The 27794-nt window shown below is 38.9% G+C and overlaps 1 protein-coding gene across 2 annotated transcripts in view; it reads left to right on the top strand.

The window, feature by feature from the left end:
* EGFR (epidermal growth factor receptor) overlaps positions 1-27794 on the top strand; it is a 203766-nt gene that overhangs the window by 135688 nt on the left and 40284 nt on the right. For both annotated transcript variants that reach the window (XM_081284986.1, XM_081284987.1), the window contains exons 5-16: positions 3502-3570; positions 4475-4593; positions 6134-6275; positions 7833-7949; positions 8512-8638; positions 8735-8808; positions 9629-9719; positions 11993-12192; positions 13353-13485; positions 15271-15361; positions 17103-17260; positions 22957-22995. In XM_081284986.1, the coding sequence (XP_081141112.1) occupies positions 3502-3570; positions 4475-4593; positions 6134-6275; positions 7833-7949; positions 8512-8638; positions 8735-8808; positions 9629-9719; positions 11993-12192; positions 13353-13485; positions 15271-15361; positions 17103-17260; positions 22957-22995 (1360 nt within the window). The remainder of the gene's footprint in view (positions 1-3501; positions 3571-4474; positions 4594-6133; positions 6276-7832; positions 7950-8511; positions 8639-8734; positions 8809-9628; positions 9720-11992; positions 12193-13352; positions 13486-15270; positions 15362-17102; positions 17261-22956; positions 22996-27794) is intronic.

The raw sequence follows: 27794 nt of genomic DNA, 5'->3' as shown, positions 1-27794 counted from the left end.
AATTGTTGTGTTATCTTTCCACTACTATAATAAAATACCTGAGATAATCAACTTAAAAGAGGAAAGGGTTTTTTAATTCAGAATTTTGAAGGTTGTAGTCCATGGTAAGTTGGTCTCAAAGTTTTTGGGCCTGTGCAAAGGCAGCACATCATGGCAGAAGTAGATGGCAGAGGAAGTCACTCACCTCATGGCAGCTGGAAGCAAAAGAGAAAGAAAGAGAAGGGGCAAGAATCCCAATATTCCTTTCAAGTACATTTTCCCCAACTCCCCCAGTGACCAAACTTCCCACTAGGCCCCACCTCTTAAACTTTCCACCGTTTCCCAAGAGCACCAACCTGGGGATTAATCCTTTAAAATATGGGTTTGTGAAGGACATTTCAGGTCCAAACTATAGCAATAATCACATAAACCTAACTAAATCAAAAGTCCATAAGGAAATGGCATTTCAAGTAAAAATTGATTCAAGAAATTGTTCTGAAATGACTTAATGATTAGGGAGAAATATAGAACTGATAGAGCTGTAAGTTTTTTGTTTGTTTTGTTTTGTTTTGTTTCATTTTAAGACAAACTAGATATATTAGGTTAGTCATACTGGAAAGTACAAAATCACCTTACACCTATAGCTTCCTCATTACCTACTGCCAATCTCCTTGTGGAAAGTGGACTCCTCCCTTAACCATTGCTTTGTAGTCCACACATTCCTCCTGAAAACTTATCTCGTTTCATTTTTACAAAAAAAAAAAAAAAAATCCCGTGAGATGAGTCGAGTATTTTATAGGAAAAACATCTGAAATTCAGAAAAGTCAAACTATGTACCCCAGCTTTGTGCTTTTGTTAATAAAGTTGGGAATTTGAGGTCAGAGTGAATAATTATCTTGAAAGGAAAATAAATTCAAACAAAAAAGAAAGAAAATAAATTCATCACCCATTCCATACCTTAAGATAAATTCCAAATATATTAAATATATATATAATAAAGTATTAAACATGGATGTAAGTGGTAGAAGGAAACATAAATATGAATATTTATAATAACACATTGAATAAAATCCAAAGTTAGATAACATAAAAGAAAATTTCCATGTAAAAACATGTAATAACAAATATTGTATGACATCTGATTGCCATGAAGGAAATCCTGACAGGATGACCCACCACCACCAAAATGGGCTAAGGACATGAGCAGGTGCATGAGCATGCCCCCACACATATACACACATGTACATACACTTTTACAAAATAGGTGGCCAAGAAATCAGGTAAAATTTTATTTCTCACTATAGTAAAAAGGTCGAAAAAAATAAGGAAGTATAATTTTTGCTTTTGCTAAATATTTGAATTTCTTTCAATTTTAGATGCATGGGTCAATCAGGGTACAGGGGCACAGAAATTCTTATATTCTGCTCTAGACATATAAATTAATAAGACAGTCAGGAAGAGAATTTTGGCAGTATGTTTCCAAAGCTTATTTAAAGCCTTCATATCCATGATGGTTGGTTATTGTGGCTGAGAATAAGAGAGGAAATAATTAGGGGAGTGAAAATCATAAGAGATGTAGAAAAGTATTTTATACAGGAATATTTCTTGAAACCTTATTTATAATAAATCTTGGAAACAAACTACATATCAAAAATAAGAGATTGATTGGCTAAGTTATGATTCAGCCATGCTTCCAAAATCATGCTAAGTAGAGGGATATTTAAAGGCATGAAAAAGTTGTCATAACACTTTATTAGTGTTTTTTTAAGATAACGAAGCAATGCATAGTGTGATTTTGATTCTTATATAGATACATATTTAAATGTCCTTATTGATTGCCTCTTAATGATTCTTATTTCTTTTTTTTTTTTTTGCTTTTTTACTATACACATTTCATATAGTGGGAATGCATCTAATTTTTGTCACAGAGAGTTAATAATACAATTATAAACAGACCTTGAATTCATTGGCTGGCAAATGTTTCCCTGTTACCTGAAAGATCATTTTTATTTTAAATATATTTCTTTTAGAAACCTATTACAGGTTATAATCAAAATTGGAAGATGTTGATGTGTAGGGTGAAAAGTAACGGTAACATCATTTCACTGTACAGACAGAGCTGCTTGTAACACACTTCTTTTGCTTTTGCTTTTTCTTCTCTTTGTTTCTCTGTTTCCTTCCCTCTGTCTTTGTCTTCACAACATATCACACACACCATCCATGTAGTGCTTGGCCTTAACATCTTTCATGACTCCAGGGAGTGGGCTCCAGCATTGCATTAATTTCTGTCACTCCTGGTGGCAATGGTAGAAATTGTCACTTGTTTTAGATGGGTCTCCTGGTTCACTATACTTGGCAAATTGTCACCTCTTCCATTTGCAACCTAAATTCTTACAGCAGCTAAAATCTTCCTGAGAATAGGAGACATTGTAACACATATTACCTCCTTTGGATTATGATATGTTTATACTAAAAGATATCTGCATGGGGCTGAGGTTGTAACTAAGAGTGTACTTCTCATCTAACATTCATGAAACTCCAGGGTTGTTTGGTTGGTTGGCTGATTTTGGTACTAGGAATTTAGTACAGGGGTATTTTACCACTGAGTTACGTCCCCATTCCTTTTGACTTTTTATTTTGAGTCAGTATCTTTCTATGTTGCTGAGGGTCTTGGTAAGTTGCTGAGGCTGGCCTCAAATTTGTGATCCTCCTGCTCAACCTTCCAAGTCACTAAGATTACAGGCATGTAATACCTGTAATCCCAATGAGGCCCCAGTTTTGATCTCCAGCAACACACACACAGAGATGTTCCCATGATTGTTCCCTTTTTAACAAATTTCGTGATCAACCTGTTTTTTCTCTGTTGATTTCACAATCTGGGCTTAAGATTTCTCAGTGCTGATAAAAAATAAAACATGGTTAAAGAGATTAAAAGTCTATGTACATATAATTTGTAATTGGAACAATTATAAAAACTGATCAATTGCCAAGATTTCTGGATAGTAGCTTGTAAATTATTAGCTTAGATTTGAGATAATTAACATAGTAGTATACACTATTGACATGTTTATACTCAAATACCCAAAGATGACTGATCCACTCATTCACTCATGACCACACATGGCAAAGATATAGTAAGTACATACTGAGGACTCCACCAAATTAGACACCTCGATTCTGTTGTAAAAGATGCCAGAAAATCCCCCAAGCCTATGCAAATTGGAACTCTGGACCTTAGTTTCATTTAAATTATCCTTTATGTGCTTGTGAAAAATTAGTAATTGCTCTCTGCCTCAGTTTCCATAGCTGAAATGTAAATAAAATCAGTATATGATTCATTTTTTTTTATTTTTTATGGGGATCTTTTAAATCATCCTATAAACAAAGTAGCCAAAGAATAAGAAGTTTTAAAGCTATTCCTTATTTCTAGAACATTACCCAGGGCCATGGGAAAGGTATCATCAGTTTCTTATCATTTGTTCACTTTTGCTGAGATATGAATTTATAATGTTTATGTTTCAGGCCAAAAGTGTGATCCAAGTTGTCCCAATGGAAGTTGCTGGGGGGCAGGAGAGGAAAACTGCCAGAAATGTAAGTTAGTCAGTGAAGAAGCTCAATGTGTGACCACCCCTCCCCACCCATGAGCATAGCCCCAAGTCAAGATGTGACCACCCTCCCAACCTGGATTCAGGGGATTGGATTTGTTTTCCCATCAGAGACTACAGGCAACTTCCTGACCACAGGGCCAGATGTTGTCAGTTTCATGAATGACAGTCTTGCAAATCTCACTGTATGTGCCTACTCCAGTGTGGGCTATTTGGGGCCACTTCAGCCTTTTATAAATACGTGAAAGCCAGCCACCTATGTCCTAGTCATTTCTTCTGGATAACATGGTTTTTTGCACATTTTCCTGAGAATCGGAGACTAATCCTCTCCCTCTGCCTTCGGTATTCCTAGGTATCCTGCTACCCAGAAGTTTGAACAATGTTTCTTAAGAGAGTTTTTGTGTGAATCCTACTTCAGGAAAGAATTAATTTACCTGATCCTGGTTGTGGGCTCACACACTCAGTGTGGCCAAGGACTCTGGGGACTTGTCAGGTTCAAAATTGACCATCTGTCCCTAAATTTCATTGTGACATGGTTTGCTGCCTCCCCTGAAATACTTCTTCCTGCCAAGTGCTTATGTTTTGTGTGCAGACACAAAGACTCAGTCTGACTAATGTCTAATTATTAAGAAGGTCTTGATTGATCAGTTCTTCTAAGCAATTAAAAATAAATAAATAAATAAAAGGTACCGTGAGGCAGGTCATGACAGGATTGAGTTTGGCTGAGTGAGAATGCCTGAGATCTTGAATCACAGAATCACTACATCACTGTATTCATCATTTCTCCCCACTTTTTCCATTACCTTTGCAAGTGCTCTTTAATTTTCCCTGGGATATAATGTTTGCCTTCCCCTTGACTCAGCTCACAGGTGATCTTTATTCTTTTTCAGTGACCAAGATCATCTGTGCCCAGCAGTGTTCAGGGCGCTGCCGTGGCAAGTCCCCCAGTGACTGCTGTCATAACCAGTGTGCAGCTGGCTGCACGGGGCCCCGGGAGAGCGACTGCCTGGTAAGACCAAGCTTCCCTTCTGCTTCTTTTGGAATTGGTCCACAACTGCTGTACACTGCCACCCCCAACACCGACCATGACAGGGGCTTCCTGTGGGAGACGTTTGTGGATTAATATTGGCAGTCACAGATATAGCATAATAGCATAATACCCTTGGCATTCATCACCGGGAACTAGGCACAGAATAAGCACTAAATACTGTATATGTGTTATTGCCAATAGCAATAGCATCACACTGTTTATTGTTTCCCTTGATACTGTGAGATCCCTATGCTAGTCAGCTTTCTGTTACTATGAACAAAGTACCTGACAAGAGCAATTTAGAGAAGAATAAGTTTGTTCTGGACTCACAGTTTCAGTCCATGGCTGGCCAATTACATTGTTCTGGGACAAGGTGAGGCAGAACATCACTGTGGAAGGGTAGTAGAAGAAAACTGCTCATCTCATGGTATCCAGGAAGTAGAGAGAGAGAAGAAGGAGCCAAGGGGACAAGATATAAAGTGACTCACCTCCTCTAGCCATGTCCCACCTGCCTACAGTGATCACCCAGTACAGAAGTTCTTTAAAATTATTAATCCATCAAATGGATTAATCCATTTTTTAGATTAAAAATCTCATAATTGCATCATTTAACCTCCTTCATTCCCACAAGAGCTTTTGGGGGACATCTCTTATCCAAACCAAAATAATCCCCTAAGAGATCCATCCAGAGCTTTCCTGATCTTCAATAGTATGATATTTGGGTCTCCTGTCCCTCATCCTTCTTTTCTTTCTACCATAGTTCCAATGCCTCTTATTCTCCCACCTACCCCTAAGGGGTCTTGAAGCATTTCACTCTTGTCTCTGCTACTACAGAAAACTCACAAAAACCTTGTCACCCGTGTACACTGTGGCATTTCATTTCAGAAGTCCTAGACACATCTGGCCTGGAGGTTACAATTCCCAGGGTCAATACTAAGTGTAGTGAGATCTGCTCAGACTCCAGAAAGAGGCCCACCCTAAGCTGGTCTCTCAGTGGTTTCAACAAAGGGAAGATTCTGAAATTCCAGAGACTGGGCCCAACCCTAGGGATTTCGAACTGGTTGGTCTGGGGTGGGCCAATTCCAATGGAAGATTTCAGGGAAAATAACCCTTGTTACATAGCACCTTTCCTAGTGAAGTCTTTCTTCAGTTTATCCATAAACTTTAATATGCATCCTTGAGTATTCTTTATAAAGGAAATACAATGTACATTGAATTTCAAGTCAATGGTTATCACAAAAATGTCTTACCTCTTGCATTTGAAAATTAATAGTTATTTTCTTTGATCATAATTTGTAAACTATTATAGCCAAGACAATATGTTTAAGAAAAATCATATTCTTGAGAGAAAGTTCTGACTCTACCAAAGGTCATTGCTAGATTTTTCTACTCTGATTGAACACCTGAGCACTGAGCTTTCTAAGCCTTTCTAGCCTGAAAACAAAACACCTTGCTTCCTTGATTTGGGGCACTGAGTATCCTTGCCCAGCTCCACCAGGCCTGTGTCCCTCCTGTGCAGGTCTGCCGAAAGTTCCGAGATGAAGCAACATGCAAGGACACCTGTCCACCACTCATGCTGTACAACCCCACCACATACCAGATGGATGTCAACCCTGAAGGAAAGTATAGCTTCGGTGCCACCTGTGTGAAGAAGTGTCCCCGTGAGTGCCTCACCTGGGAAAGCCTTTGAGTTGTCAGGCATCCATATCCTCTTTTGTCTGTTACAGAAATCCTTGAGCCCCTTGGGGGGTTCAGGTAGTGCCTTGGGTGCTCTTTGGGGCTCTGTGTTTGCCTTGTTCTCAGGCAGGTGACCAGGTATGGAGGTGAGGCCCAGCTGAGTGCCAAGGAGCACTAAGGCTTCAGGCTCTCCTTATGGGGCAACGTTGTCTATATTGGTTCTAGTGTCTATGGTGGCTCAACTGCATAACAGGAAACACACCTGTCACTCTGCCCCCCCAAAAATAAAGGTCAGCTGCAGTAGTCCAGAGTGTTCGGTTGTCTGATTAGCACAAAACCACAGTTCTTTGGGTCATTTCATTGTTTTGTTCTTATACCAACCAGGTATTTAACAGACCTAATTACAGAGAAGAGCAGATCTGCAGCCTTCTTAAGTGGTTCAAATTATGGTGAAATCATTTCTCTTGGAAGTACTGCAGAAGCTTTATTTTTTTGTTTTATTTCATTTGTTTGGGTTTGGGTTTTGCTTATTTATATTTGCATCCCACTGGTGGTTGCAGGGAAAGGGTGACCTGAATTATTTCTGAACAGAGAAAGTGAAACAATGTCTAATTAAAGGGCTCTTGATTTCTAGAAAGGAGATTAGGGGACAATGTAAAAGAACAACTATGAAAGGCAGAAATTACCCTGCTGGATTCGTGTGCATGAAAAATTTCAAACTCTGTACAGAAAAAAAAATTCTATGCAAATAGAATAATAGACCATTATAATGTAAATTGCAAGGTAAGATAAAGAAAACGTTGCCACAATTATGACATACATAGGATCTAACTTTTAATAGAGCTTTAAAAAATCCATGAAAACATTCAAGGCCTAAGATAACAAGAGCAACAGTTTACAGGAAAATTACCAATGTCCAGTAAATATTTTTTTGTGTGTGCATCTACTGTAGGAATATAGAGAGTTTCTTTAAAAACAGTGATGACATTAATATTAAAGAAATAAGTTATGTGTGTGAAGGGAAATGGAGGAAAGGACTGAGGTATCTCTCTGGATGCAAAACTTACTTATCTAGCCTTTGTACCTCCTTGCAAAGGGACACACAGCTACATCAGAAAGATGGATGGGCAAAGCTGCAGGAATGAAATGCAGCCTCAAATGCAGCCAGTTTTGTGGGAGAATGGTTGTGTTTCGGTTTACAGATTTAATAAAGATTCAAGATTTAAGTCTAAGTCCTAAAGGTGAAGCCCGTGGAGAACTATGGAGAAAACTGAGCTTCAAATCAGTGCTTTGACCTGATGAGGATCCTCCCTTACACAATTGTTTTCTGGCTATGATGAAGCGTCTGTATTTCTCCATATTGCAGTCTCGAAAGCTATTGAACTCAGTTCTCTTTCTGTTTGTAGCCTTTCCTTCTCTGTGCTCAAATAAATTCAACTCAAGGATCAGGGACCTTGTACCACAGGACATAGGATGTCCCTGGGAGGCCCAGGACACCTGCTGCTGCCTTTGCCACCTTCCTTTCTTTGTCTCTTTCTCAGGGAACTATGTGGTGACAGATCATGGCTCCTGTGTCCGCGCCTGTGGTCCTGACAGCTATGAGATGGAGGAGGATGGTGTCCGCAAGTGTAAGAAGTGTGAAGGGCCGTGTCGCAAAGGTAGGAGCCTGCAGGGTGTGTGTGGTCAGGGCTTCCTCCCTTACCCTGAGGCTGGCCGCTATTGTCCACCTCCACGGGGACACATCCTACTCTTCTAATAATAATAAAATATATTGTTTCTTTAAAGTATAAGATAAATCTGGGAAGCCAGGTTAGGGTAACAGTAGGCATGGAAGATTTGGTCAGGGGAGTTCTCTGGTTAGAGTTGTGCTCAGAGGCAGCACCTGTGGCCCAGGTGTGCTATGGTGGGCAAAAAAGGGAAAGGGCAAGAGTCTTTGGGAGCCTTTGGACTATACTATTCAAGTGGGAAAGCATGAGGAGGAGAATTCAAGCCCAGTGAGGGCTGTAACAAGACCAGCATCTCCTTTCACCATTGTAACTCCCAAGCCTGCATGTCCTGGTACCTAGCAGGCTTCCCCTCAGTGTTTGTCAAATGAATGAATGATAGCATGGTGGGAGGGGTTCTCAGGGCAGGAATTCCCTTTCTGCTGCCCTCTGCCTGTGAAACTCCAGTTCATTTTAATTCATCAAATGTGAGTATAACAAACATCTCTCTTAACAGTTTGTAATGGAATAGGAATTGGTGAATTTAAAGACACCCTTTCCATAAATGCTACAAACATAAAGCACTTCAAAAACTGCACTTCTATCAGTGGAGATCTTCATATCCTGCCAGTGGCATTTAGGGGGTAAGTAATAGTTAGGTTACTTGTGCAGAGAAAAGAAAATCTGCTGTTTTAACTGGTAAAGCAGATAATTAATAATCATTCTGCCATTTCTTTCAGGGACTCCTTCACACGTACTCCTCCTCTAGATCCAAAGGAACTGGATATTCTAAAAACTGTAAAGGAAATAACAGGTTTGTGCTGCCATATCCTAGGAGCACAAATGGGACATCAGAGTATTATAGGGAACTTTAGTCAATCTCTTTTTCCCCTGGCATAAAAATATTTCTTCTGAGATTCACCACCATCAATTGCTTCTTTGATACTTTTCAAAAATTCAGTTTCCCCTACATATAAATATTTGAAGCCATGGTCAGGGTCACTCACAACTTGGTGTGAACATGTTTAATCCCTTGTTCTCCCTAGGTCAGACCAGCCCCCTTGATGGGCCAGGAACCACACTGGGTGGAGGGAAGGGAAGAGCGAGAAGATGAGGGATAGTAGGATCTCTCAAGCCCTATAAACTAAACTTTAAATCCCTACTTGGCCTCTGGCATACCTTGGGTCCATGATTGATATCTGAGCTCCACTTTCTTCATCTCTACAAAGGGAATAGTTAGACCCAAAGCAAGATTTGTTTTAGAATTGGAATTAAATAAGAAAAATATTTGAAATTTGTTGTCTGTAAGGCAGGAGTCCACTTGGGGGGATCAGATATAAAGCCCCCCAAAGGGCCATCAGAGCTGTTTCACAGCCTAGTAGGTGGGAGTGGGGCAGTAGAAGAGATGTAGCAGGGGAGTGGAATTTTGCCTTGACTTTCATCTACTCATATGTTCATGTTCTCAGTGAAGAGGATAAGAGCACAATCCAAACAAATATTCACTATCCTGGGAGAGTCTAATGAAAATCCTACAATAATGGTTCATACAAAAAGAAATAGGAAAAAAAAAAAGAAAGGAAGGAAGGAAAGAAAATCCAAATGGTACATGTCTGAATCTTTATTCTGCCTTCTAGGGTTTTTGCTGATTCAAGCTTGGCCTGAAAACAGGACTGACCTCCATGCTTTTGAGAACCTAGAAATCATACGTGGCAGGACAAAGCAACAGTAAGTGGACCACAGCCAAAGCCTGAAAGATTACTCTCTGTTTATTTAGGTTGAAATTGGATTTACACGAGAGTTTCCACACTAGTACAAAGACTTCCCATATATCCTTCACCCGGCTTTCCTTAAGGTTAACAAAGTATTACATGAGCAGGTACAAAGATCAAAATGAAAAAGTTGACATTGTTAACTAAACTACAGGCTTTATTGGGCTCACCAGTTTTTCCATGAATCTCTCTCACTGTCCACTCCAAGTTCTCACACTGCATTTACCCCTTATATCTTCTTAGTCTCCTCCAATCTGTGTTAATTCCTGTGTCTTACCATGTCTTTCATGTCCTTGACACTCTGAAAAGTACAGGCCAGGTGTTTTGGAGAATGTCTCAGTTTGTGTTTACGCAGGAGGATTACAAGTTCAAGGCCAACATGGCAACTTACCAAGACTCTGTCTCATATTTTTAAAAAATAATAAAAAGGGCTGGGGATGTGGCTCAGTGATAGAGCACCCTTGGGTTGCACTACTAGTACCACAATAATAAATACATAAATAAAAACAAATAAATATGCAGCTACTATTGCTTCCCTAAAAGACTCCTTTGCTCTGAATTCTCAGGAATGCTTTCTTTGCCATTCATCCAAAGCTGAGATATTTAAAGCACTGGTTTAGATGACTTCTACATACCACTTCTGGTATTTTTAGGGATTTAAGCAAGATGAAGGCTATGTATTTTTTCACATTTAGGGAGAAATCTAGTAATATTCAGTCCTCACTGCCACAACGTTATCATAAGTTCCAGAATGTGACTCCCCAAAACTCCAGACCTGTCCTGCAGGGAGGACCCCATCCTGGCCCCTGGTGTCTTGGCAGGGAGAGAATTCCTAGCACTAGTGGATATATGTATCTTGCACAGGGCCTTCTGCTTCTTAGGAGCCAGGTTGTAGGGAAAGAGGGAAAGGAAAGGAGTAAAGATGGGGAGGAGAAGAACAGGGAGAGAAGGGCTGCCAAATTATCCTTTAAACCTTTGCCACTTAACACTTTAATTAGAAGACTCTTCACTCAAGTCTTGTCTCAACTGGTCTGTTCCACATCCTCTTGTCCAGTGAGCTTCCTACAAGTGCAGATTTTTTTTCTCTGTGGTTTCTAGTCAGTCACAAACAGCAATCCAAGTTTCCCCTGAGCAGTGCAAGATCTTCTGTGCTCCAGCCTCATCCACCCTCCACACCATCTCCCAGTCCTCCCCACCTGCACATTTATGTGTAGCAGGCCGTGACTCTCAGCATCCAGCCCCAGTGGTTTGGAACTTCTTCCTTTCATCTCAGTCTCTTTCATCCAGTCAATTTATGCACACATATTGAATACCTTGTAAAGTCCTAGCATAAAGGAAAATATCAGGGTCTCCAGGTGACAGCCTCAAGCATCATGGCTGCAGGGAAGTCCCCCTTTTCAGACCTGTTTAAATATTCCAAGCTTCTGTAATGGCTCTTAGTTTTGCTTCCTTCATCTCTCTAGGCTCAAATACTCTGCTTATATGGTTATTTCACCTCTAGATAAAAGGGTTCCTTGAGAGGAGGAAACGTATTTAATCTACATAGAATTTAGCACATAGTACCACAAATATTTGTTCAGTAAGTATATGACTGGGTAACTGGTAGGTGGTTATATTGATGGATGGACAGACAAACCTATACCCTTTAAAATACCTTTGGGGTTTTCAGAGGTGAAATGTGTTTCCAATTTCTAAGAAAAATTAAAGTGTAGTAAATAAAATGTCATGAAGGTATTTATTCAGCCCCCCTTCAAGTCAGTTTCTGAGGTTGAAGATACTAAAGGAACGAGGAACTGGCTTACCTTAGAATATCTTTAAAAAACCTCTTGCAGCCAGGTAGTGTGGCACACATATGTAATCATAGCAGCTCAGGAGGCCGAGGCAGGAGGATCACAAGTTCATACCCAGCCTTACCAACTTAGCAAGTCCCTAAGCAACTTTAGAAAAAGACCCTGTCTCAAAATAAAACATAAAAAAAAAGGCTGGGGATGTGACATGCTCATTGGTAAAGTGTCCCTGAGTTTAATCCCTGGTATCAAAAAAAGAAAAAAAAAACCTACTTACCCACTGGCAGTTTTCAAAATTATAATGTATACCTTTCACAACATAGCTTACGATCATTGGAAGATGGTAGTAAATCTAAGTGGTCCAGAACAACAAAATAAAGTTTTTAGTGATATGTTGTTTGCATCATTGTTCACAAGGTTATTCTTCTTTTCCCCAATTTAGTGGTCAGTTTTCTCTAGCAGTTGTTGGCCTGAACATAACATCCTTGGGATTACGCTCCCTGAAGGAGATAAGTGATGGAGATGTGATAATTTCAGGAAACCGAAATTTGTGCTATGCAAACACAATAAACTGGAAAAAACTATTTGGGACTTCCGGTCAGAAAACCAAAATTATAAACAACAGAGATGAAAAAGACTGCAGTAAGTGATCAGTTTTCATTTCAATTGTGCAAATGATTCCTTTGGGTCAGTTTTTTTTAGGTGGAATATTGAAGGACCATTCCCAAACATTTGTATTACTTTTTTTATTCCTTAAGAAGCAAATGAAACATGTATATTCCAAATTGTGAAGATACGATGTGAAATTCACCAAAATTACCTCGAGATCATTCTCATTTCATAGAATAATTTGCTCTGAAGTTTAGGCTACCGATTATTTGCAATTTAAAAAAACTAAATTTAGCCAGGTGTAGTGGCACATGCCTGTAATCCGAGCAGCTTGAGAGGCTGAGACAGGGTGATCGTGAGTTCAAAGTCAGACTCAGCAACAGAGAGGCACTTAACAACTCAGTGAGACGCTGTCTCTAAATAAAATACAAAATAGGGCTGGGATGTGGTTCTGTGGCTGAGTGCCCCTGAGTTCAATCCCTAGTACAAAAAAAAAAAAAAACAAAAAAAACAAACAAACATTAAATTCAGTATTACTTATGTTATACTTTAACTGTAGGTTACTCCTGCTCATTTCAGCCTTTGATGACTATACCTAGGCACGATAGCACACATGGACAGACATGCACCTGGGCATACACATACCCACAGGAATGGGATGATATTTCACAGCAACATTTTCTATTCTGATTTTATCTTCATACATTAGCTTTTAAGCTGGCAAATGCACCCAGCCTTGTGGTGAGACCTGGCCTTATACAAAAGCAGATCTAAGTTCCAGTGCTGGTCTGACCCTCCTGGGCTTTGAGAACTTGGCCAATTAGTTTTGTAGATTTTTTACTTTCTTACCTATAAAATGGTGATTCCTATTACACAGTTGCTTATGAAAGAATTAAATGAAAATTCTGCATTATAAAGTTCTCTGGGCATGGTACCTAGCACACAGCATTGACTATAACCTTCCCTGTTATTTCTGTCAGCTGTGAGAACAAACTACCACCAAGTCTGGTCCAGGGTACTCTTGACACCCAGCAGGGAGGAGGGAGCCTGCAGATGGCCTTGGTGCCTACTCCTTTCAATAGCCTCCAGCTGGTCTGTGTAGAGCACATAGCCTCCCTCCAAAGTGTTGTGTCTTCTTCTCCCTGTGGTCCTTATTCTGTAACTGACTCCTGTGACTCACTGTGTCTCCTCAGAGAACAGAGGCCACTTCTGTAATCCCTTGTGCTCATCTGAGGGCTGCTGGGGCCCTGAGCCCAAAGACTGTGTCTCTTGCCAAAATGTCAGCCGAGGCAAGGAGTGTGTGGAGAAGTGCAACGTTCTGGAGGGGTGAGATGCTGTTATTTCATTACCCTTGTCTTGATCAAAATCAGTCACAGGGTGGTTGTTATAGATTTTGACTATTCAGATTAATTGTCTTCCTTTCTTTCTTTTTCCTTTGTTGTTACTGTTGTTATCTTTTTAGTTTGTTTGCTTGTGTGTTAATTTTTTGCTAAACTGTTCATCATGATATGAAGTAAGCAATGTCTTTTTTCATTATTAACTAATCCAACCCAATACTTTATGGAATTTTTTTTCCTGGAAATAGTGTATATTTTTCTAAGTTGTGCAATGTTCCTAAGGCAAATAGAACAGTCACAGGTTGTTCCAGTGGCCAAGAGAATGCCATTGGTCCCTTCTTTACCATTCACTTTTTCTGGTGTGTCAAAATCCATTAATGCAAATCATATTTCCTGGTTGATTTTTGTTTTATGTGCCCCCATATGCACTGAACATTGAACCATAGAAATAGCTTTAAATATAACTAGAGATAAGGAAAGAAATAATCTGTATGATGTTTGTTTAATTTCATTGTAATCAATACAAAGATACTCTGAGAATCTCAAGATTGATGTAAAACTTTCAATGACTAGAAGTAATGACTAAAACAAATTAATTGGAAAGTCAAATTGAAGGATAGATAAGCAGATAAATTTAAAAAAAAAAACTTAAAGAGAAAGGGAGAGTTTGATAGAGAAGAGCCATAGGAATTACAGGTGGGATGTAGGAAATTTTCCTTCCTGTTCCACATTAGGCATAGATCACGGCTTGGATCCCAAAATACTCAGAGGCAGGACGGGAAGACCAAATTCAATGCAGAAGAGTCCTTTAGCTGCTAGACTCAGAATGATTTGCATTATTGAGAGTGAGTGCTCTTTCAAATAAGAAACTGGTGCAGTTCTTATTGCCGCAAATAGACTCTCATGTGAGTTTTCAGTTTTCAAGTCTCTTTTAGGGGACAAGGTAATTAAAATAATCATATCCCGTGACCCATGCCTTTCCACTAGTGTGGAGAATCCTGGTGTTCAGCAGTCCCTTTGGAAGACTGTCTCCCTAGCAGGGGATTTGACCCAGAGATGAGGCATAGAAAAACACCACTGTGTCATAGTTTAAATGATGCCATTTGTCTAAAGGAGGTCCCATGACATATTTTGTTGGGTGTAAACAGTCCTTGTTTTCTGCTTGGAGTGAAGATTTAGAGTTAATTCCAGGGAGATTTCAATCTTCATAACAGCTCTCACACTATTTGTCTTTTCATTCAAGCATCAGCTTCTTGCTATTATCTACAAATCTTGAGGAAGGTTGAAAATAGTACAAGCAAAATTTTTCATACCTGTTTTCAACACTTACCATTTTGAGTAATAGCCATTAAGCTAGTTGGCTACCCCTCCTTCCTTTACCTACAGTAACCTTTTCTATCCATATTAATTTAAATATTCATAGAGCTGTTATTAGAGGGAGGAGCCTCATTAAAGCACTTTTTCTCTTCATTTTTGGCTTGCTAACCTAATATATCAGAAACTAGGTTTTTGGAAAAACACAGGGAAGATATCTTTAGTGTAAATGAAGCTTGTATGTTTATTTTTCTGGGAGAAGATGACCAAAGATTCAGTTGATACAGTCATTGAAATATATATAGTATAGTCTCTGAGTCCCAACTCTTTGACCTTTATCTAAAACTTTTCTGCCTTACTGGGAGCAGTGATTTGTGTCACCTGTTAGGGTCCTATCCACCTGCATCTGGAAGAGCCTCTCAGGGGATGGCATCATCAGTTTTCTTTTTCCTTCTCTCAGGGAGCCCAGGGAGTTTGTGGAGAATTCTGAGTGCATCCAGTGCCATCCGGAATGTCTGCCCCAGACCATGAACATAACCTGCACAGGCCGGGTAAGGAGTCCCTCTGCTGTTATGCACTCTCCCTTCACAGGAGCAGAAACAGTGGTAACTTGCATTTCCTTAGCTGGAAGGATAACCATCCAAGCCCAGCTCCCAGAGAAGAAATGGGCAAGATCTGTAAGCTCTGACAGTGTGGCTGTGTGTGAGTGACGTATCACACCTGTGACAACCTTTACCTTTCCACTCCAGCACCCCAAGCACATTTAACCATGACCATTTCTTCACCAGAGCACAGGAAAGCTGTGGTAGACTTTGGTTCATTCTCAGCCACTTTTCACTTTTTTTTTTTTTTTTTTTTTTGCTACTGGGGACCAAACCCATGGGTGCTCTACCACTGAGCTGCACACCCTGCCCTTTTTAAAAAGCCTCTCAGTGGATGGCATCATCAGTTTCCTTGTTCTTTCTCTCAGGGAGCCCAGGGAGTTTGTGGAGAATTATAAGTGCATCCAGTGCCTTCCGGAATGTCTGCCCCAGTCCATGAACATAATTTGCACATAACCTTTTTATTTATTTGTTTTAACTTGGGGATAGCTTCTCACTAAGTTGCCCAGGCTGACTACAAACTTATGATCCTCCTGCCTCCGCCCCCACAAGTCCCTGGGATTACAGCTGTACACCACCATGCCAGGCTACTTTTCACCATTTCTGACATGTGCAATTCATCTCTTTCTCATTTTAATCAAATATCATAAAATTCTTTTTTAACATTCAGTTTAACTAAGTTGAAGAACCTTAAAAGAAATTTATAGCAAAATTTTTTAAAACCTGCAGTTTTAAATCTACATCTTCAATAATAATCTTGTTAAGCTCACAAATGAGACATCAGGTCCCTCTAATACCAAATATCCCAATGTTGTTAATTCTTGATTATAAATATATATATACATACACACACACACACACACACACACACACACACACATATTTGGATTTGAGCTTCAGTAGTCACATCTAAATTTAGTAAATGAAAATATTTTTTCAGAAGTTGTCCCTGCATCAGGCAGAGGTTAATAAGACTGTGTTAGATAGATATCTAGGCTGTCAACATGGCTGCTTACAAAGTAAACCATTGGTTGATAGGTTTACAGGATGCTGAGTTAAATTTTCATCATTCTAATAGAATGGTTGGTGATATTGACTTAGTCTTCCGGCTGTTCTAGGTCTAAGTACACTCAGCCTTTTAGAGGACAAAACTGGGACATTAGAGAGAAAAGCCAAGAGGAAAACCCTTCTTTTGTCTCATTCTCATTGCCTTATAAAGTGTGAGGCACCCAACTCAAGCAGGAACTAAGGCAGGAGGAACACTGGAGCTCAGGAGTTTAAAACCAGCCTGGGCAACACAGCAAGATCCTGTGAGGGGAAAGAAGGGGAGGAGAACTGGGCAAGAAGGCCCTGGGCTCCATCCCCAGCACCACAAAAATAAATAAACAAACATAGAGAAAAATCAAGGTGGTTTTGACCTGGAAAGATGCCTATGATGAGTCAAGTAAAATGCAACAAAGTATATCGTTTCTTTTATGTCTATGTATGTTCCATGCATTTGAAGTCAGAAAACTACACTGAACTTTACAGTGAGGTCATATCAAGCAAGAGCATTCACAGAACTTGTTTTCTGATATATGGAAACTTCTATATATCATTTTGGCTCACACTAAATATCTTAAGTAAAAAGTTATTCCCATTTTGAAAAAGAAAGAGACATACATAAATATTTTTCTGTGCTTTGTTGCAGGGACCAGACAACTGCATAAAGTGTGCCCACTACATTGATGGCCCCCACTGTGTCAAGACCTGCCCAGCTGGAATCATGGGAGAAAACAACACCCTGGTCTGGAAGTATGCAGATGCCAACCGTGTCTGCCACCTATGCCACCCAAACTGCACTTATGGGTGAGTGGGGCTTGGATGCCCATAACAGAATGTAGAAACAGAAAATGTTTCCTAACTTGCAAATTTACATGTTGGAAACACCTCCCAAATCTCCTGGCCATGGATTATAGAGGTTTCTATCAATCCATTACACAGGTGTTGGTCTTATATCCATTTTAGCAGCAGCAGCATGATTGAGTAGGTCTTGATACTGATAGGAATATCTCTTTGTCTCTCAGGATGTTTGTCACTTGGAGACTCTGTTCCACAGTGCTTCCTGTCCAAACAAGAGAGACTAAGTGATAGGTGGAAAGAGCTGAGTTCTCAACAGCTGTCACCTCTGCCTCTCTCTAGGTTACTGGGGTCCCAGTGTGCATTGATTTTTTTTTTTTGGTGTTTTGCAATTACATTGTCTGGAATATTGCTTACAAGTACTATCTTATAACTAGTTGATTATTAAGCTGTTACCAATTTTGCTGCAATCAGCAGAAGTATTTTGATTGTATGTATCTTGTTTACTGGAATAATAAATTTGGCAATCAAACTGAACTACATCTGGCAATCAAAAAGAAGTTGAGTTGCCATCTATACCATTTCATGTTTCCTTGTATTTCTTAAAATCTTCAATCTTGTTTGGCCCTATTCCTCTTTCTCTCTCTAGATCCATCCAGTATTAGTTGGGTGCCCTTAGGCAGGTGTCTTAGATTCTCTGGGCCTCTCTTTATCTGTGAATTGGAATAATAATACAACATACCTAACAGAATTTTTGTAATTATGGGTAAAGATGTCTAGTGTACTTAAAACAGTGGCTGGAACACAGTGAGCACTCGATGAATGAATAGTAGCATGGATGATGGTGGTGGTAATGAAGTGATGGTAACTATGTTGGTGACAGTAGCAATGGCAGTGATTGTGATTTAGACAATTATGATGAGTAGTCAGTTCTCTAGGAACACAATCATATCATCCCCCAATGATATTTTAATCTCTTCTTCAAAAGTTTCAAATTGTAGAACTGGGGATGTAGCTCAGTGGTAAAGTGCTTACCTAACATGCATGAGGCCCTGGGGTCAATCCCCACAACTGCTAAATAAGTAAATAAATAAAAAATTCAGATTGTGTTACATGGGCCAGAATTTCCAGAATAATATCTGACACAATGAAAGTGAACATCAGAGTTTTACATTTGACAGTGACTAGAATGGTTATGTCACAATATTAAGAACATCTGCTGTTAGTTTGAGATACTAATTATCTTGTTAAGGAAATAGTCACCTAAACTATTTTTTTTTAAATAGTGAAGTACTATGGAATGGACTTTGAATTTTGCCAAATATCTCTTTGGTCACAATTTAATACTCTTCATATTTTGTCCCTTTTGCCATATCAGCATGCTGGTTATAGTGGCCAATTTGTAAACTCTGCAAAGCATATTATAAATTGTGCTTTGCATAAAAGACCCCAGATAGCCAAAGCAATCATGAGCAAACACAGCAATGCTGGAGGCATCTCAATACCTGATTTCCAAAGATATCAAGAGCCACAGAAATAAAAACAGCATAGTATTGCCATAAAAACAGACATGTAGACCCATGGAATAGAACAGAGGATCCAGAAATAAACGTCCACATCTGCAGCCATGTTATTCTTGACAAGCTGCTAAAAACCTATGTTGGATAAAAGAAAGTCTCTTTAACAAATGGTGCTGGGAAAACTGAGAATCTACAAGTAGAAGATTAAAACCAGATCCTTATCTCTCACCCTGTCCAAAAATCAACTCCAAATGGATCAAAGACCTTAATTTAAGAGTTGAAATTTTGAAATTGCTAGAAGAGAATAGAGTGGCAACACTTTAGCATGTAGGTAGAGGCAAAGAGGAAATAAAAGCAAGAATTGACAAATGGGATTAAATCAAATTAGAAAGCTTCTACACAGCAAAGAAAGCAATTAACAGAATGAAGAGACAGTCTATGGAATGGGGAAAATATCTTTGCCAGCTATTATCTGACAGAATATTAATGTCCGGAATATATAATGAACTCCAAAAATGATCAACAAGATTGATAATTATCCCAACTAATACAATCAATTACCTGGCAGATGATCTGAACAGACACAAATAAAGAAGTACAAATGGCCAGTAAACATGGAAAAAAATGCTCAACATCTTTAGCCATTAGAGAAATTCAAATCAAGACTACATTGAAATTCCATCTCACCCTAGTTACAACAGCTATTATTATAAAAATTAAAAATAACAAACACTGTTAATGATGTGGAGAAAAAGGAACCTTTATATAGTGGGAATGTAAACTAGTAGAGCTGCTATGGAAAACAGTATGGAGGTTCCTCAAAAATATAAAACGAGAACTACCATAAATCTAGCTATACCACTCCTGGGTATATACCAGAAGGAATAAAGTCAGCATCCTGAAGAGATCCCTAACAGCCATGTCTATTGTAGCACTATTCATACTTGCCAAGATTTGGAATCAACCTTTGTGTACTTCAACAGATAAATGAGTAAAGTGTGATTGATATATATATACACACACACACACATACACACACACAATGGAATATTATTCAGCCATATAAAACAACAAAACCATGTGATTTGCAGGAAAATGGACAGAACTGAAGACCATCGTGTTAAGCAAAATAAGCCAGATGCAGAAAAACAAACATCACATATTTTTCTCTCATATGTGGAAGCTTAAAAAATAAAACAAAACAAAAACATAAAAAACAATGATGACCTAAAAGTAGATGAGAGACTATTAGCGAAGGGAAAGGGGGGACTCGGGAAACATAAGGAGAGGGGAGGGCAAAAAGAGTGTATATGGGAGAGTGGATATGATAAAAATATGCAGCATATTAAGTATAGAAATCTTACAATGAAATCCATTCATCTAAAAAATTAATATGTTAATATTTATAATTTTAAAATTTAAAAAATAAATTATGCTTTGCTGTTTTTCACCATCTATTTTTATAAGCAATTTTGGAGCAGATTCTCTACAACAGAACTATATTAGTGTATTATGTGGAGAAAAAGGAACTCTTAGGCACTGTTAGTATATTTGTACATATTAATTAAATGTGTGTTTTTCTCCTTTATTCTGTGTTTCAGAAATTAGTGCATATATATGTCTCTTTGTCTATGAATGTGTAATTGTTGCCCTTTGTGGGGATCCAGAAAGTCTTCAGGAGTTGGACTTTTCAGTACATTTACCTAGAAAAATAAGCAGATTTTGAAATGTAGGAAAAAGGAATTTAGTCAAATTTTTTTTAAATACTAATGATCATTTATTTTAATATTTTTTATGTTTTTTTCCTGATTCTTGGCATTTTTGTTGGGAGAACATATAATTTTATATGATCTTATTATTACTACCAGTATTTTCTCTCAAAGTCATTAATTACATAGGAATTTCATGATAGAAATAGATGTAACTTCTAAAATATGGAGAAATGTTGATGAGGGTAAAGGAAAATGAGGAAACCTTTCTTTTCCTGAATATTTATGAGGTGCATAGACTTATCAGCACAGTGTTTCTCTAAGTTCTCAGAAAGAGGTATTGCTTTGCCCATATTTATGGGGAAAGAAATACTTAATGGGGCTCAGTAATCATCTCAACTCATGAACCAGTGGAGTCTGATCCCTCACCGCAGCATAGAACCTTGACTGATCCCAAGAGCCACACCCTTTCAGCCATGGCAGGCGTGGCCACCCAGTGCATGGATAGGAATACTGGAAGCATATCCATTTTAAATGGAATCACATTTTCATACCAAGTGGCAAAGTATTCGAGACTTCACCCATAAATTTGAAATTTTTATCCTTATAAATTAAATTAGATAATATGAAATTTGCCTGCTTTTAAATCACATGCAACAAAAGGTACATGGTAATGTAATTTAAATGTAAATTCCTTACCAAAAAAGAGAAAAAATTGAGTGGAGGACAGAGAATAATTTTTCTGAGAGAATATAATGATAACCTAATCTGGCCTCTTTTACTTCATATCAGGAATCAAAAGGCAAGAAATGGTATATTCAGCTTTCCCAAAGAGCTCCTAATCTGTGACACTCAAATGGATATGCTTCCAGGATTTCTACCCATGCACTTGGTGGCCATGCCTGCCATGGCTGGAAGGGTGTGGCTCTTAGGATCATTCAAGGTCCTGTGCTATGGTGAGGGATCAGACTCCACTGGTTCATGAGTTGAGATGATTACTGAGCCCCATTGAGTGTTTCTTTCTCTCTCGAAGTACCTGTCCTGACTCTATCCTCTTCAAATGTAAACTGGTCTTTCCCTCTGAGCTTCTTGGTTGTAGCTCCCTGTTAGCAATCTCTGTGGTTTCTTTCCAGTATTCCTTCAGAGGCTGCATAAGACCCTGCCTCTTGTCCAAACTGCAATTTCAATCTGCCCTTGCTTAGCATAATGTTCCCACTACATCACATTTGACAATTAAGAGCTGCTGAAAGACATTGTGGTGGGAAAAGGGGGTGGGAGGATATTTTGAATAAGGCCTGTTTTTATCAGTGGCCGGTTCATTACAGAATGCTCTCTATTTTGAGTATCTTAATGTTCCCTGAAGGTAATAGATGGAAATAAGGAGGCTTCCCTGTATATTTCACTACCTGAAGACATCTGTGTGTTTCATTTATGGGTGAAATCTTGAAGGCTTGGCAGAAGCAAGACTGTTATACCTGACACTGAGGGAAAATGCAGGAGCCCCAGCCATTAAAACCAAGAAGAGTAGGGTATAGAGATCAGAGCCAATTACTGGCACCTAAGGAATATGGATAGAATGTGTTTACAACAGTCTAGAGATATTTTTCACTCATATCCAAAAGTCTCCCTGGTGCTCTTCACATATATAAACCACAGGGTGATAATCAAATAATGATGGTAATCTGTTCCACTACAATGGGACCCTCGCTGCTCAGGAGTAATCTGTAATGCAGTCCTGTATGATCTGCATAGAGAATGACTCAATTGAATGATCTGGGTGGGGCCAGTGCCTGTCCTGCCTTTCTGTGTCTGTGATCATCACAGTCATCTTCCTGCCTTTCAGACTCATACCTTTTCTTATCTGTCCCTCCAGCATTCCTTTCTGCCTCTCCTTCATGTGAACTACCAGGTTTCTATTATTATACCTCCTATCCAGTGTCTTCCTTAATTTTTTAGGGCTCCTTCCTTTTCTCGCATGCTGTCTGTAACCTGATTCCCATCTCAGGAGCAGCCTGTGCTCCATTCCATCACTGCTGGATGTTTGTTCAAAGTTCAGCTTTCCTGGGAGGCCAGCAAAGACTCCACACTGCCACCCTATTCCTGCTTCAGTATGGCTCCAGTGTATGTGTCTCATGTTGGCTCCCTGCCCTCCTCTATCTATCTTAACATCTAAGGCCAGCTATGAGATAGCTGGATCTGTGTCAAAAGTGGACTATATGTGAAAATATTCCAATAATGACCTGACTGCTTTGTTTAATTCCCTGTACAAAGAAGACACTCATAAATATTTCCTTCATGGATGATCAAATGAGTCAAATACATACTACATAAATTAGTAATCACCACCCCAATATTGAGATGCAATGTAATGATTTGAGAGCAATTTGCTGCACATTGCTTATAAGTTAATTTTTTTTAAATTTCCACAAAACAAATGCCAAAGAATTAGAATGTATTTGTCTTTTATTGCCCACAGATGTGCTGGACCGGGGCTTCAAGGCTGTACAATAAATGGGTAAGTATTAGTTTGGGATCCAATGGACCTCCTCAAATATTACCAAAAGTCATTTCTGATTGTCCCGGAGCCTTGTCAGTTTCTTAAGCCTTCCCTTAGCCAGCCCAAGGTCCCCAGCAGAAACTGCCTTGCTGATTCCACCTTCCTGTCCCCTATCAACTTTGTTCTTGAGTGGAAGGGATGCAGGAAGTGTTAGGCCTGGGCCTTCTCCATAGGAATTGGTACCCATGGCTAGCCACCTCTTTATACATACCTCTCTCTGGCTTCAGCAGTTACACCAGTTTTCCTCAATCTTACTATCTCCCAACTTCTACTCATGTTTTCCCCACTAAATCAATATTATCACAAACCTGTGTTTAAATGACTTTTCTATTAAATGACAAAGATCCAGCTTGGAAGGAATTTTCTTTCTTTGATTTATTTTCAAAACACATTGTCCAACAATGACAAATGGACTTCCTTTGACATTTAAATTCTGATCAGTTTGCCATTATTACTGGATGCACTGAAAAAAACAAAATCACAAATTCCTGTTCAGACTTAACTGGGAAAGAGTGGTATCATCAATCAGCATCGTCTAGTGAAGAGTTGGAGAATCATGCACAAAACATCTCTTTGCCATTTCTGAGAAAACTCTAGCCAAACTCCCAAGGAATGGGTGCCATTCTGATTATGTTGACAAAATCCTTCCACTTACTGATCTTGTAAGAGTGGTCCACTTTACCCTTTGAATATAGCCCTTGCTGATTTCTTTTCCTCTTTTCCCTCTCCCCTCCCCTAACCTGAAGGCAGGGAACTAGATTACTTTATCTGTTCTTCACAGCAAAGAGATATCACCAGAAGAACTAGGAAGTGACTATCTCCCAAATTAACAAGTGAATTTCAACATAACATTCAGGCCAAGCTTGGGGCCCCCTGTCAGGGCACACCTGGAATGTAGCCTTTGAAGAGTTTCTTTAAAACTCCTGTTTTCTCTGATGAGCAGAACCACAGTCTCTGGAACTGGAGTCCCCTGTGTTTCTCCTTTGCTAGCAAAGCAATAAACCTCCTTTTTCTCAAAACTGTATCCTCTTACTAAATTGGCATGAATTGGCATTGGGGACAAGGACTGAGCTTTTGGTAACAAATGTTTTTCAACTTCAGCCTACTCATCTGCCCCAGACCTGATGGTTGTAGCTGGTGGCTTGGCAGAAGCCAGGTGAAACATTAAAGAGAAATAAGGCAATTTCTGAGACATAGGATCTCTTCCATCCCCATCTCTTCACTGAGCCTACAAGGACATACAACAAAACTTTTCCTGTCTTTAGACTACAATCTCAGTGATGAGTAGAGGCAAAAATAACTGAAACAGGGACAGACCTTGATAGACGAGTGATTCTTTTATTGAGCAGCAGAAGGGCACATTTTCAGGAAAGAAAATGACGATGGGCTACAACATGGGTCTGAGTTTTGTAGGGTTCAGCAGAGCCCGGTCATGGGATGAGTTGGTTCGGCAGGCTCATTTAGGGTGAGACAGGAGGGGAAAGTAGGGAAGTTCCCTGGGGCCTCTTTTACTGGGGTCATCAGGTGGGAGTCAGGTGTAAGTTTCTTTTGTATTATTCCCATTTTCCCTTCCTGCCTTCCCTCCAGCTGAAGCCTGAGCTTCTGAATGACCAAAGCTCCCAATTTACCACAGACATCTCCCTACACACAAGTGGCAGGAAGATGGGTAGGGGAATAGCTGTAAATAGGGGAGTGCCTGGGATTTATTCTCCATGTCCTTCATTCCAGACTCTGAAAGAGGTATGATTAATTGGGGCAATGTCATTATATCTAGCTATTTCCTGCTGAGAAGAAAAATTACCTTTCAGGATACTGGAAGAGGATATAGAGCCGAGCCTCTGGCTTGGGCTGAAGAGGGGTGTATATGGAAGAGGCTTTGGGGTCACCACAGGCAATCTTTTCCCATGGTGGTTTCTAGGAATCCAATTGTGAATGCAGAAGTATAATGGCTTTTTAAAAAAAATTATAGATGGATATAATATCTTTATTTAAATAGTTTATTTATTTTTATGTGGTGCTGAGGATCAAACCTAGTACCTCACATGTATGAGGCAAGTACTCTGCCACTAAGCCACAACCCCAACCCAGGATAATGGCATTAATGTGTCCCTGGGAAGCAGATCAAGCCAAACAGGTCACTTTACTAAGAAGTTGTCTCTGTGTGAATTTAAGGATACAGGGAAGAAAGGTTATTATGAGGAAGATGAATATTAAAGAAGATATAAGGGAGAATAACCAAGAAATCCACCATGTTAGATCCCCCAATGAGGACCACCAGGAATCTGCCAGTTCTCATCTCTGTTGTTCCAACTGGCCCTGTAGTTATTTAACCTTATCCCTTACCAGTCCTGATTGACTGATATTGAAGCAACATCCCAAGGAAGAGACAGAAGCCACCTTGTTTGACAGTAAAGAGATTTAGTCCTGGACAATTTTTTAGGACAACAGACACCAAAGAATCCAGTTGATTTTGTAAAGTCAGTACTGAATTGGCAACCTGATGGATATCCTCAATAACCTGTTGTGACATTTTTTAAAGAAATGAATAGACATTCCTAATCCCACTGCTCCCGTGTCAATTTGGGCAGATATCTCCAGGCTTTGAGTAAGGAAATAAACTGAAGGGTTCTCTTGTGTCTGGTGTGTACATTATCAGGATAGGCAATTTTGGTTGTTAGCTAAAACATCAGTTTGAGAAGTAAGAAAAACCAAGGTGCAGAGGCCAGTCCAATTTTTGGTAGGCAGGGGTAAATATGAGCCTTGCAAAGGAAAAAATGCCTCAGAATTTGAGGGCAACAGGACTGTGGGACTGACACAAGTGTCTATCTTAATTTCTGTTAAAAGAACTGTTTGCTTGGTGTAGTGGTGCATGCCTGTAATCCCAGTGGCTGGGAGGCTGAGACAGGAGGATCACAAGTTCAAAGCCAGCATCAGCAAAAGTAAGGCACTAAGCAACTAAGTGAGACCCTGGCAGTAAATAAAATACAAAATAGGGCTGGGGATGTGGCTCAGTGATCCATTGAGTGCCCCCTGAGTTCAATCTCCAATACCCTCCCACAAAAAAAAAAAAAAAAAAAAAAAAAAAATTGTCCTTTCTTTTAAATGCTGGTATGGCTGTACTTTGGTCATAACTGGTTATGCTAAGTGTTCAAGATCAAGCTGGTCAATTTGACCTTGTTTCTGTCTATTGTTAAGAATCTGCTAAGTTATCTCAGGAGTTTATTCTTGTGGAACTTGACAGCAGCCTTTTAGCTTTTTTTAGTGGCTATCTGCCAGGATGGGTCAGAGTCTTACTGACCATGTGCCCTCCTTTGGAAGCATCAGGGATGTCTCTCTTCTCCAATGAACCTCCTCTTTTGCAGCATGTGCACTGGTCAGCTTTCTGTTCTCCAGGGTCTCATGGATCACCCTGATTGGGAGGTCATGTGACCCAGAGTTGCAAAGCCCTTAGAGAAGTTTCTTTGTTCCCTTGATTCAAGCTGACTCAGAGGGCAAGAACCAAATATTGGCTATTTTTTCTTGACCTTTAATTTCCTTAATTTTAATCTCTAAGCTTTGGTCTTAAACAGCCAGCAAGCCAGTTTCACCAGTCTTAAAGTAAGAGTACTGGGTTTTAAATTTAATGCCTATAACTTTACAGTCATTTACCTATTTTATTTAATTGGGGTCAGTATTAGTACTGGAAGTTATCCCTACATCGTGTCTGTCTATAGATGATGGCCTACTATTTCAAATTAACTCAGGTTATTATATCTAAAGTTGTACTTCTGTAAGGGACTAACAGTAACAGTTAAAGTTTACAAGGAAATTACAAAATGAAATTTACAAGAATAAAAACGTATTTAATTTGTATCATATTTATGAACCAAGAAACATAATTTTACAATCCCAAACCTTTACTTTAAACTTTAGTTTGAAGAATACCAGCTTGGTAAAATGCTCTTTTAAACCTTATACTTTAAAGACTTGAATACTTGGAAGATATGAATACAACAATACCACAATTATACTGATGTTTTTATATTAATCAAGTTTAGCTTTTAAAGAAAAATTCAGAATCTGTAATGTAATATGATACTCTAAAATAACAGCTGTTATTTAACCAGAGTTGTACAAACTCTAATTCCTTTATGACCAGTTGCTTTAAAGAATAAAATTTAACAAACACAAGCGATTACCTTGATAAGAGAAAATTAATGTTCTAAGAAATCTTTGTTACTTTAGCCCATAGAGCACTAAATTTTGGTTTATACCAGTATATTAATATTTTACCTTAGAGAAAAAATTTGAATAGCTTTAACTAATTATGTTAATTATATTTAACCAACTTAGTTAAACACACACTATTGAAATTTACCCTTCACAAACCCTTTTGCAACTTGCTTAGACATTTTACAACTTTTTACTTTACCACACAAAGACTTTTCACTAGAAACATTTCTTTTTTCTTGCACTTTTCATACTAAAATAGATTTATCTATCTAGAACATCTTGGTTTTTTTCCTCACTGTTGATCCTTTTCTTAATTCACACTCTAAAGCAACCCATATAAACTTCTGAATTTAGACAAATTATTTCACCTTAATAAGGTGAAATACTTTGTTTTTATGGTACTTTAATTGAAGCCCATTTGAAACCTCTTATACTTTGCATGTAAATTACACCTGATAGAATCTTAATTCTTAATAACCTTGTCTTCGGTGAAGACACAAAGCAATCTTAAACCTTTTTCCACTTACCAATTTATGAAAACACTA

This window comes from Spermophilus citellus, assembly GCF_964194105.1.
Source record: "Spermophilus citellus genome assembly, chromosome: 3".
Lineage (NCBI taxonomy): Eukaryota > Metazoa > Chordata > Mammalia > Rodentia > Sciuridae > Spermophilus > Spermophilus citellus.
This window is presented reverse-complemented; position numbering and strand designations above follow the sequence as displayed.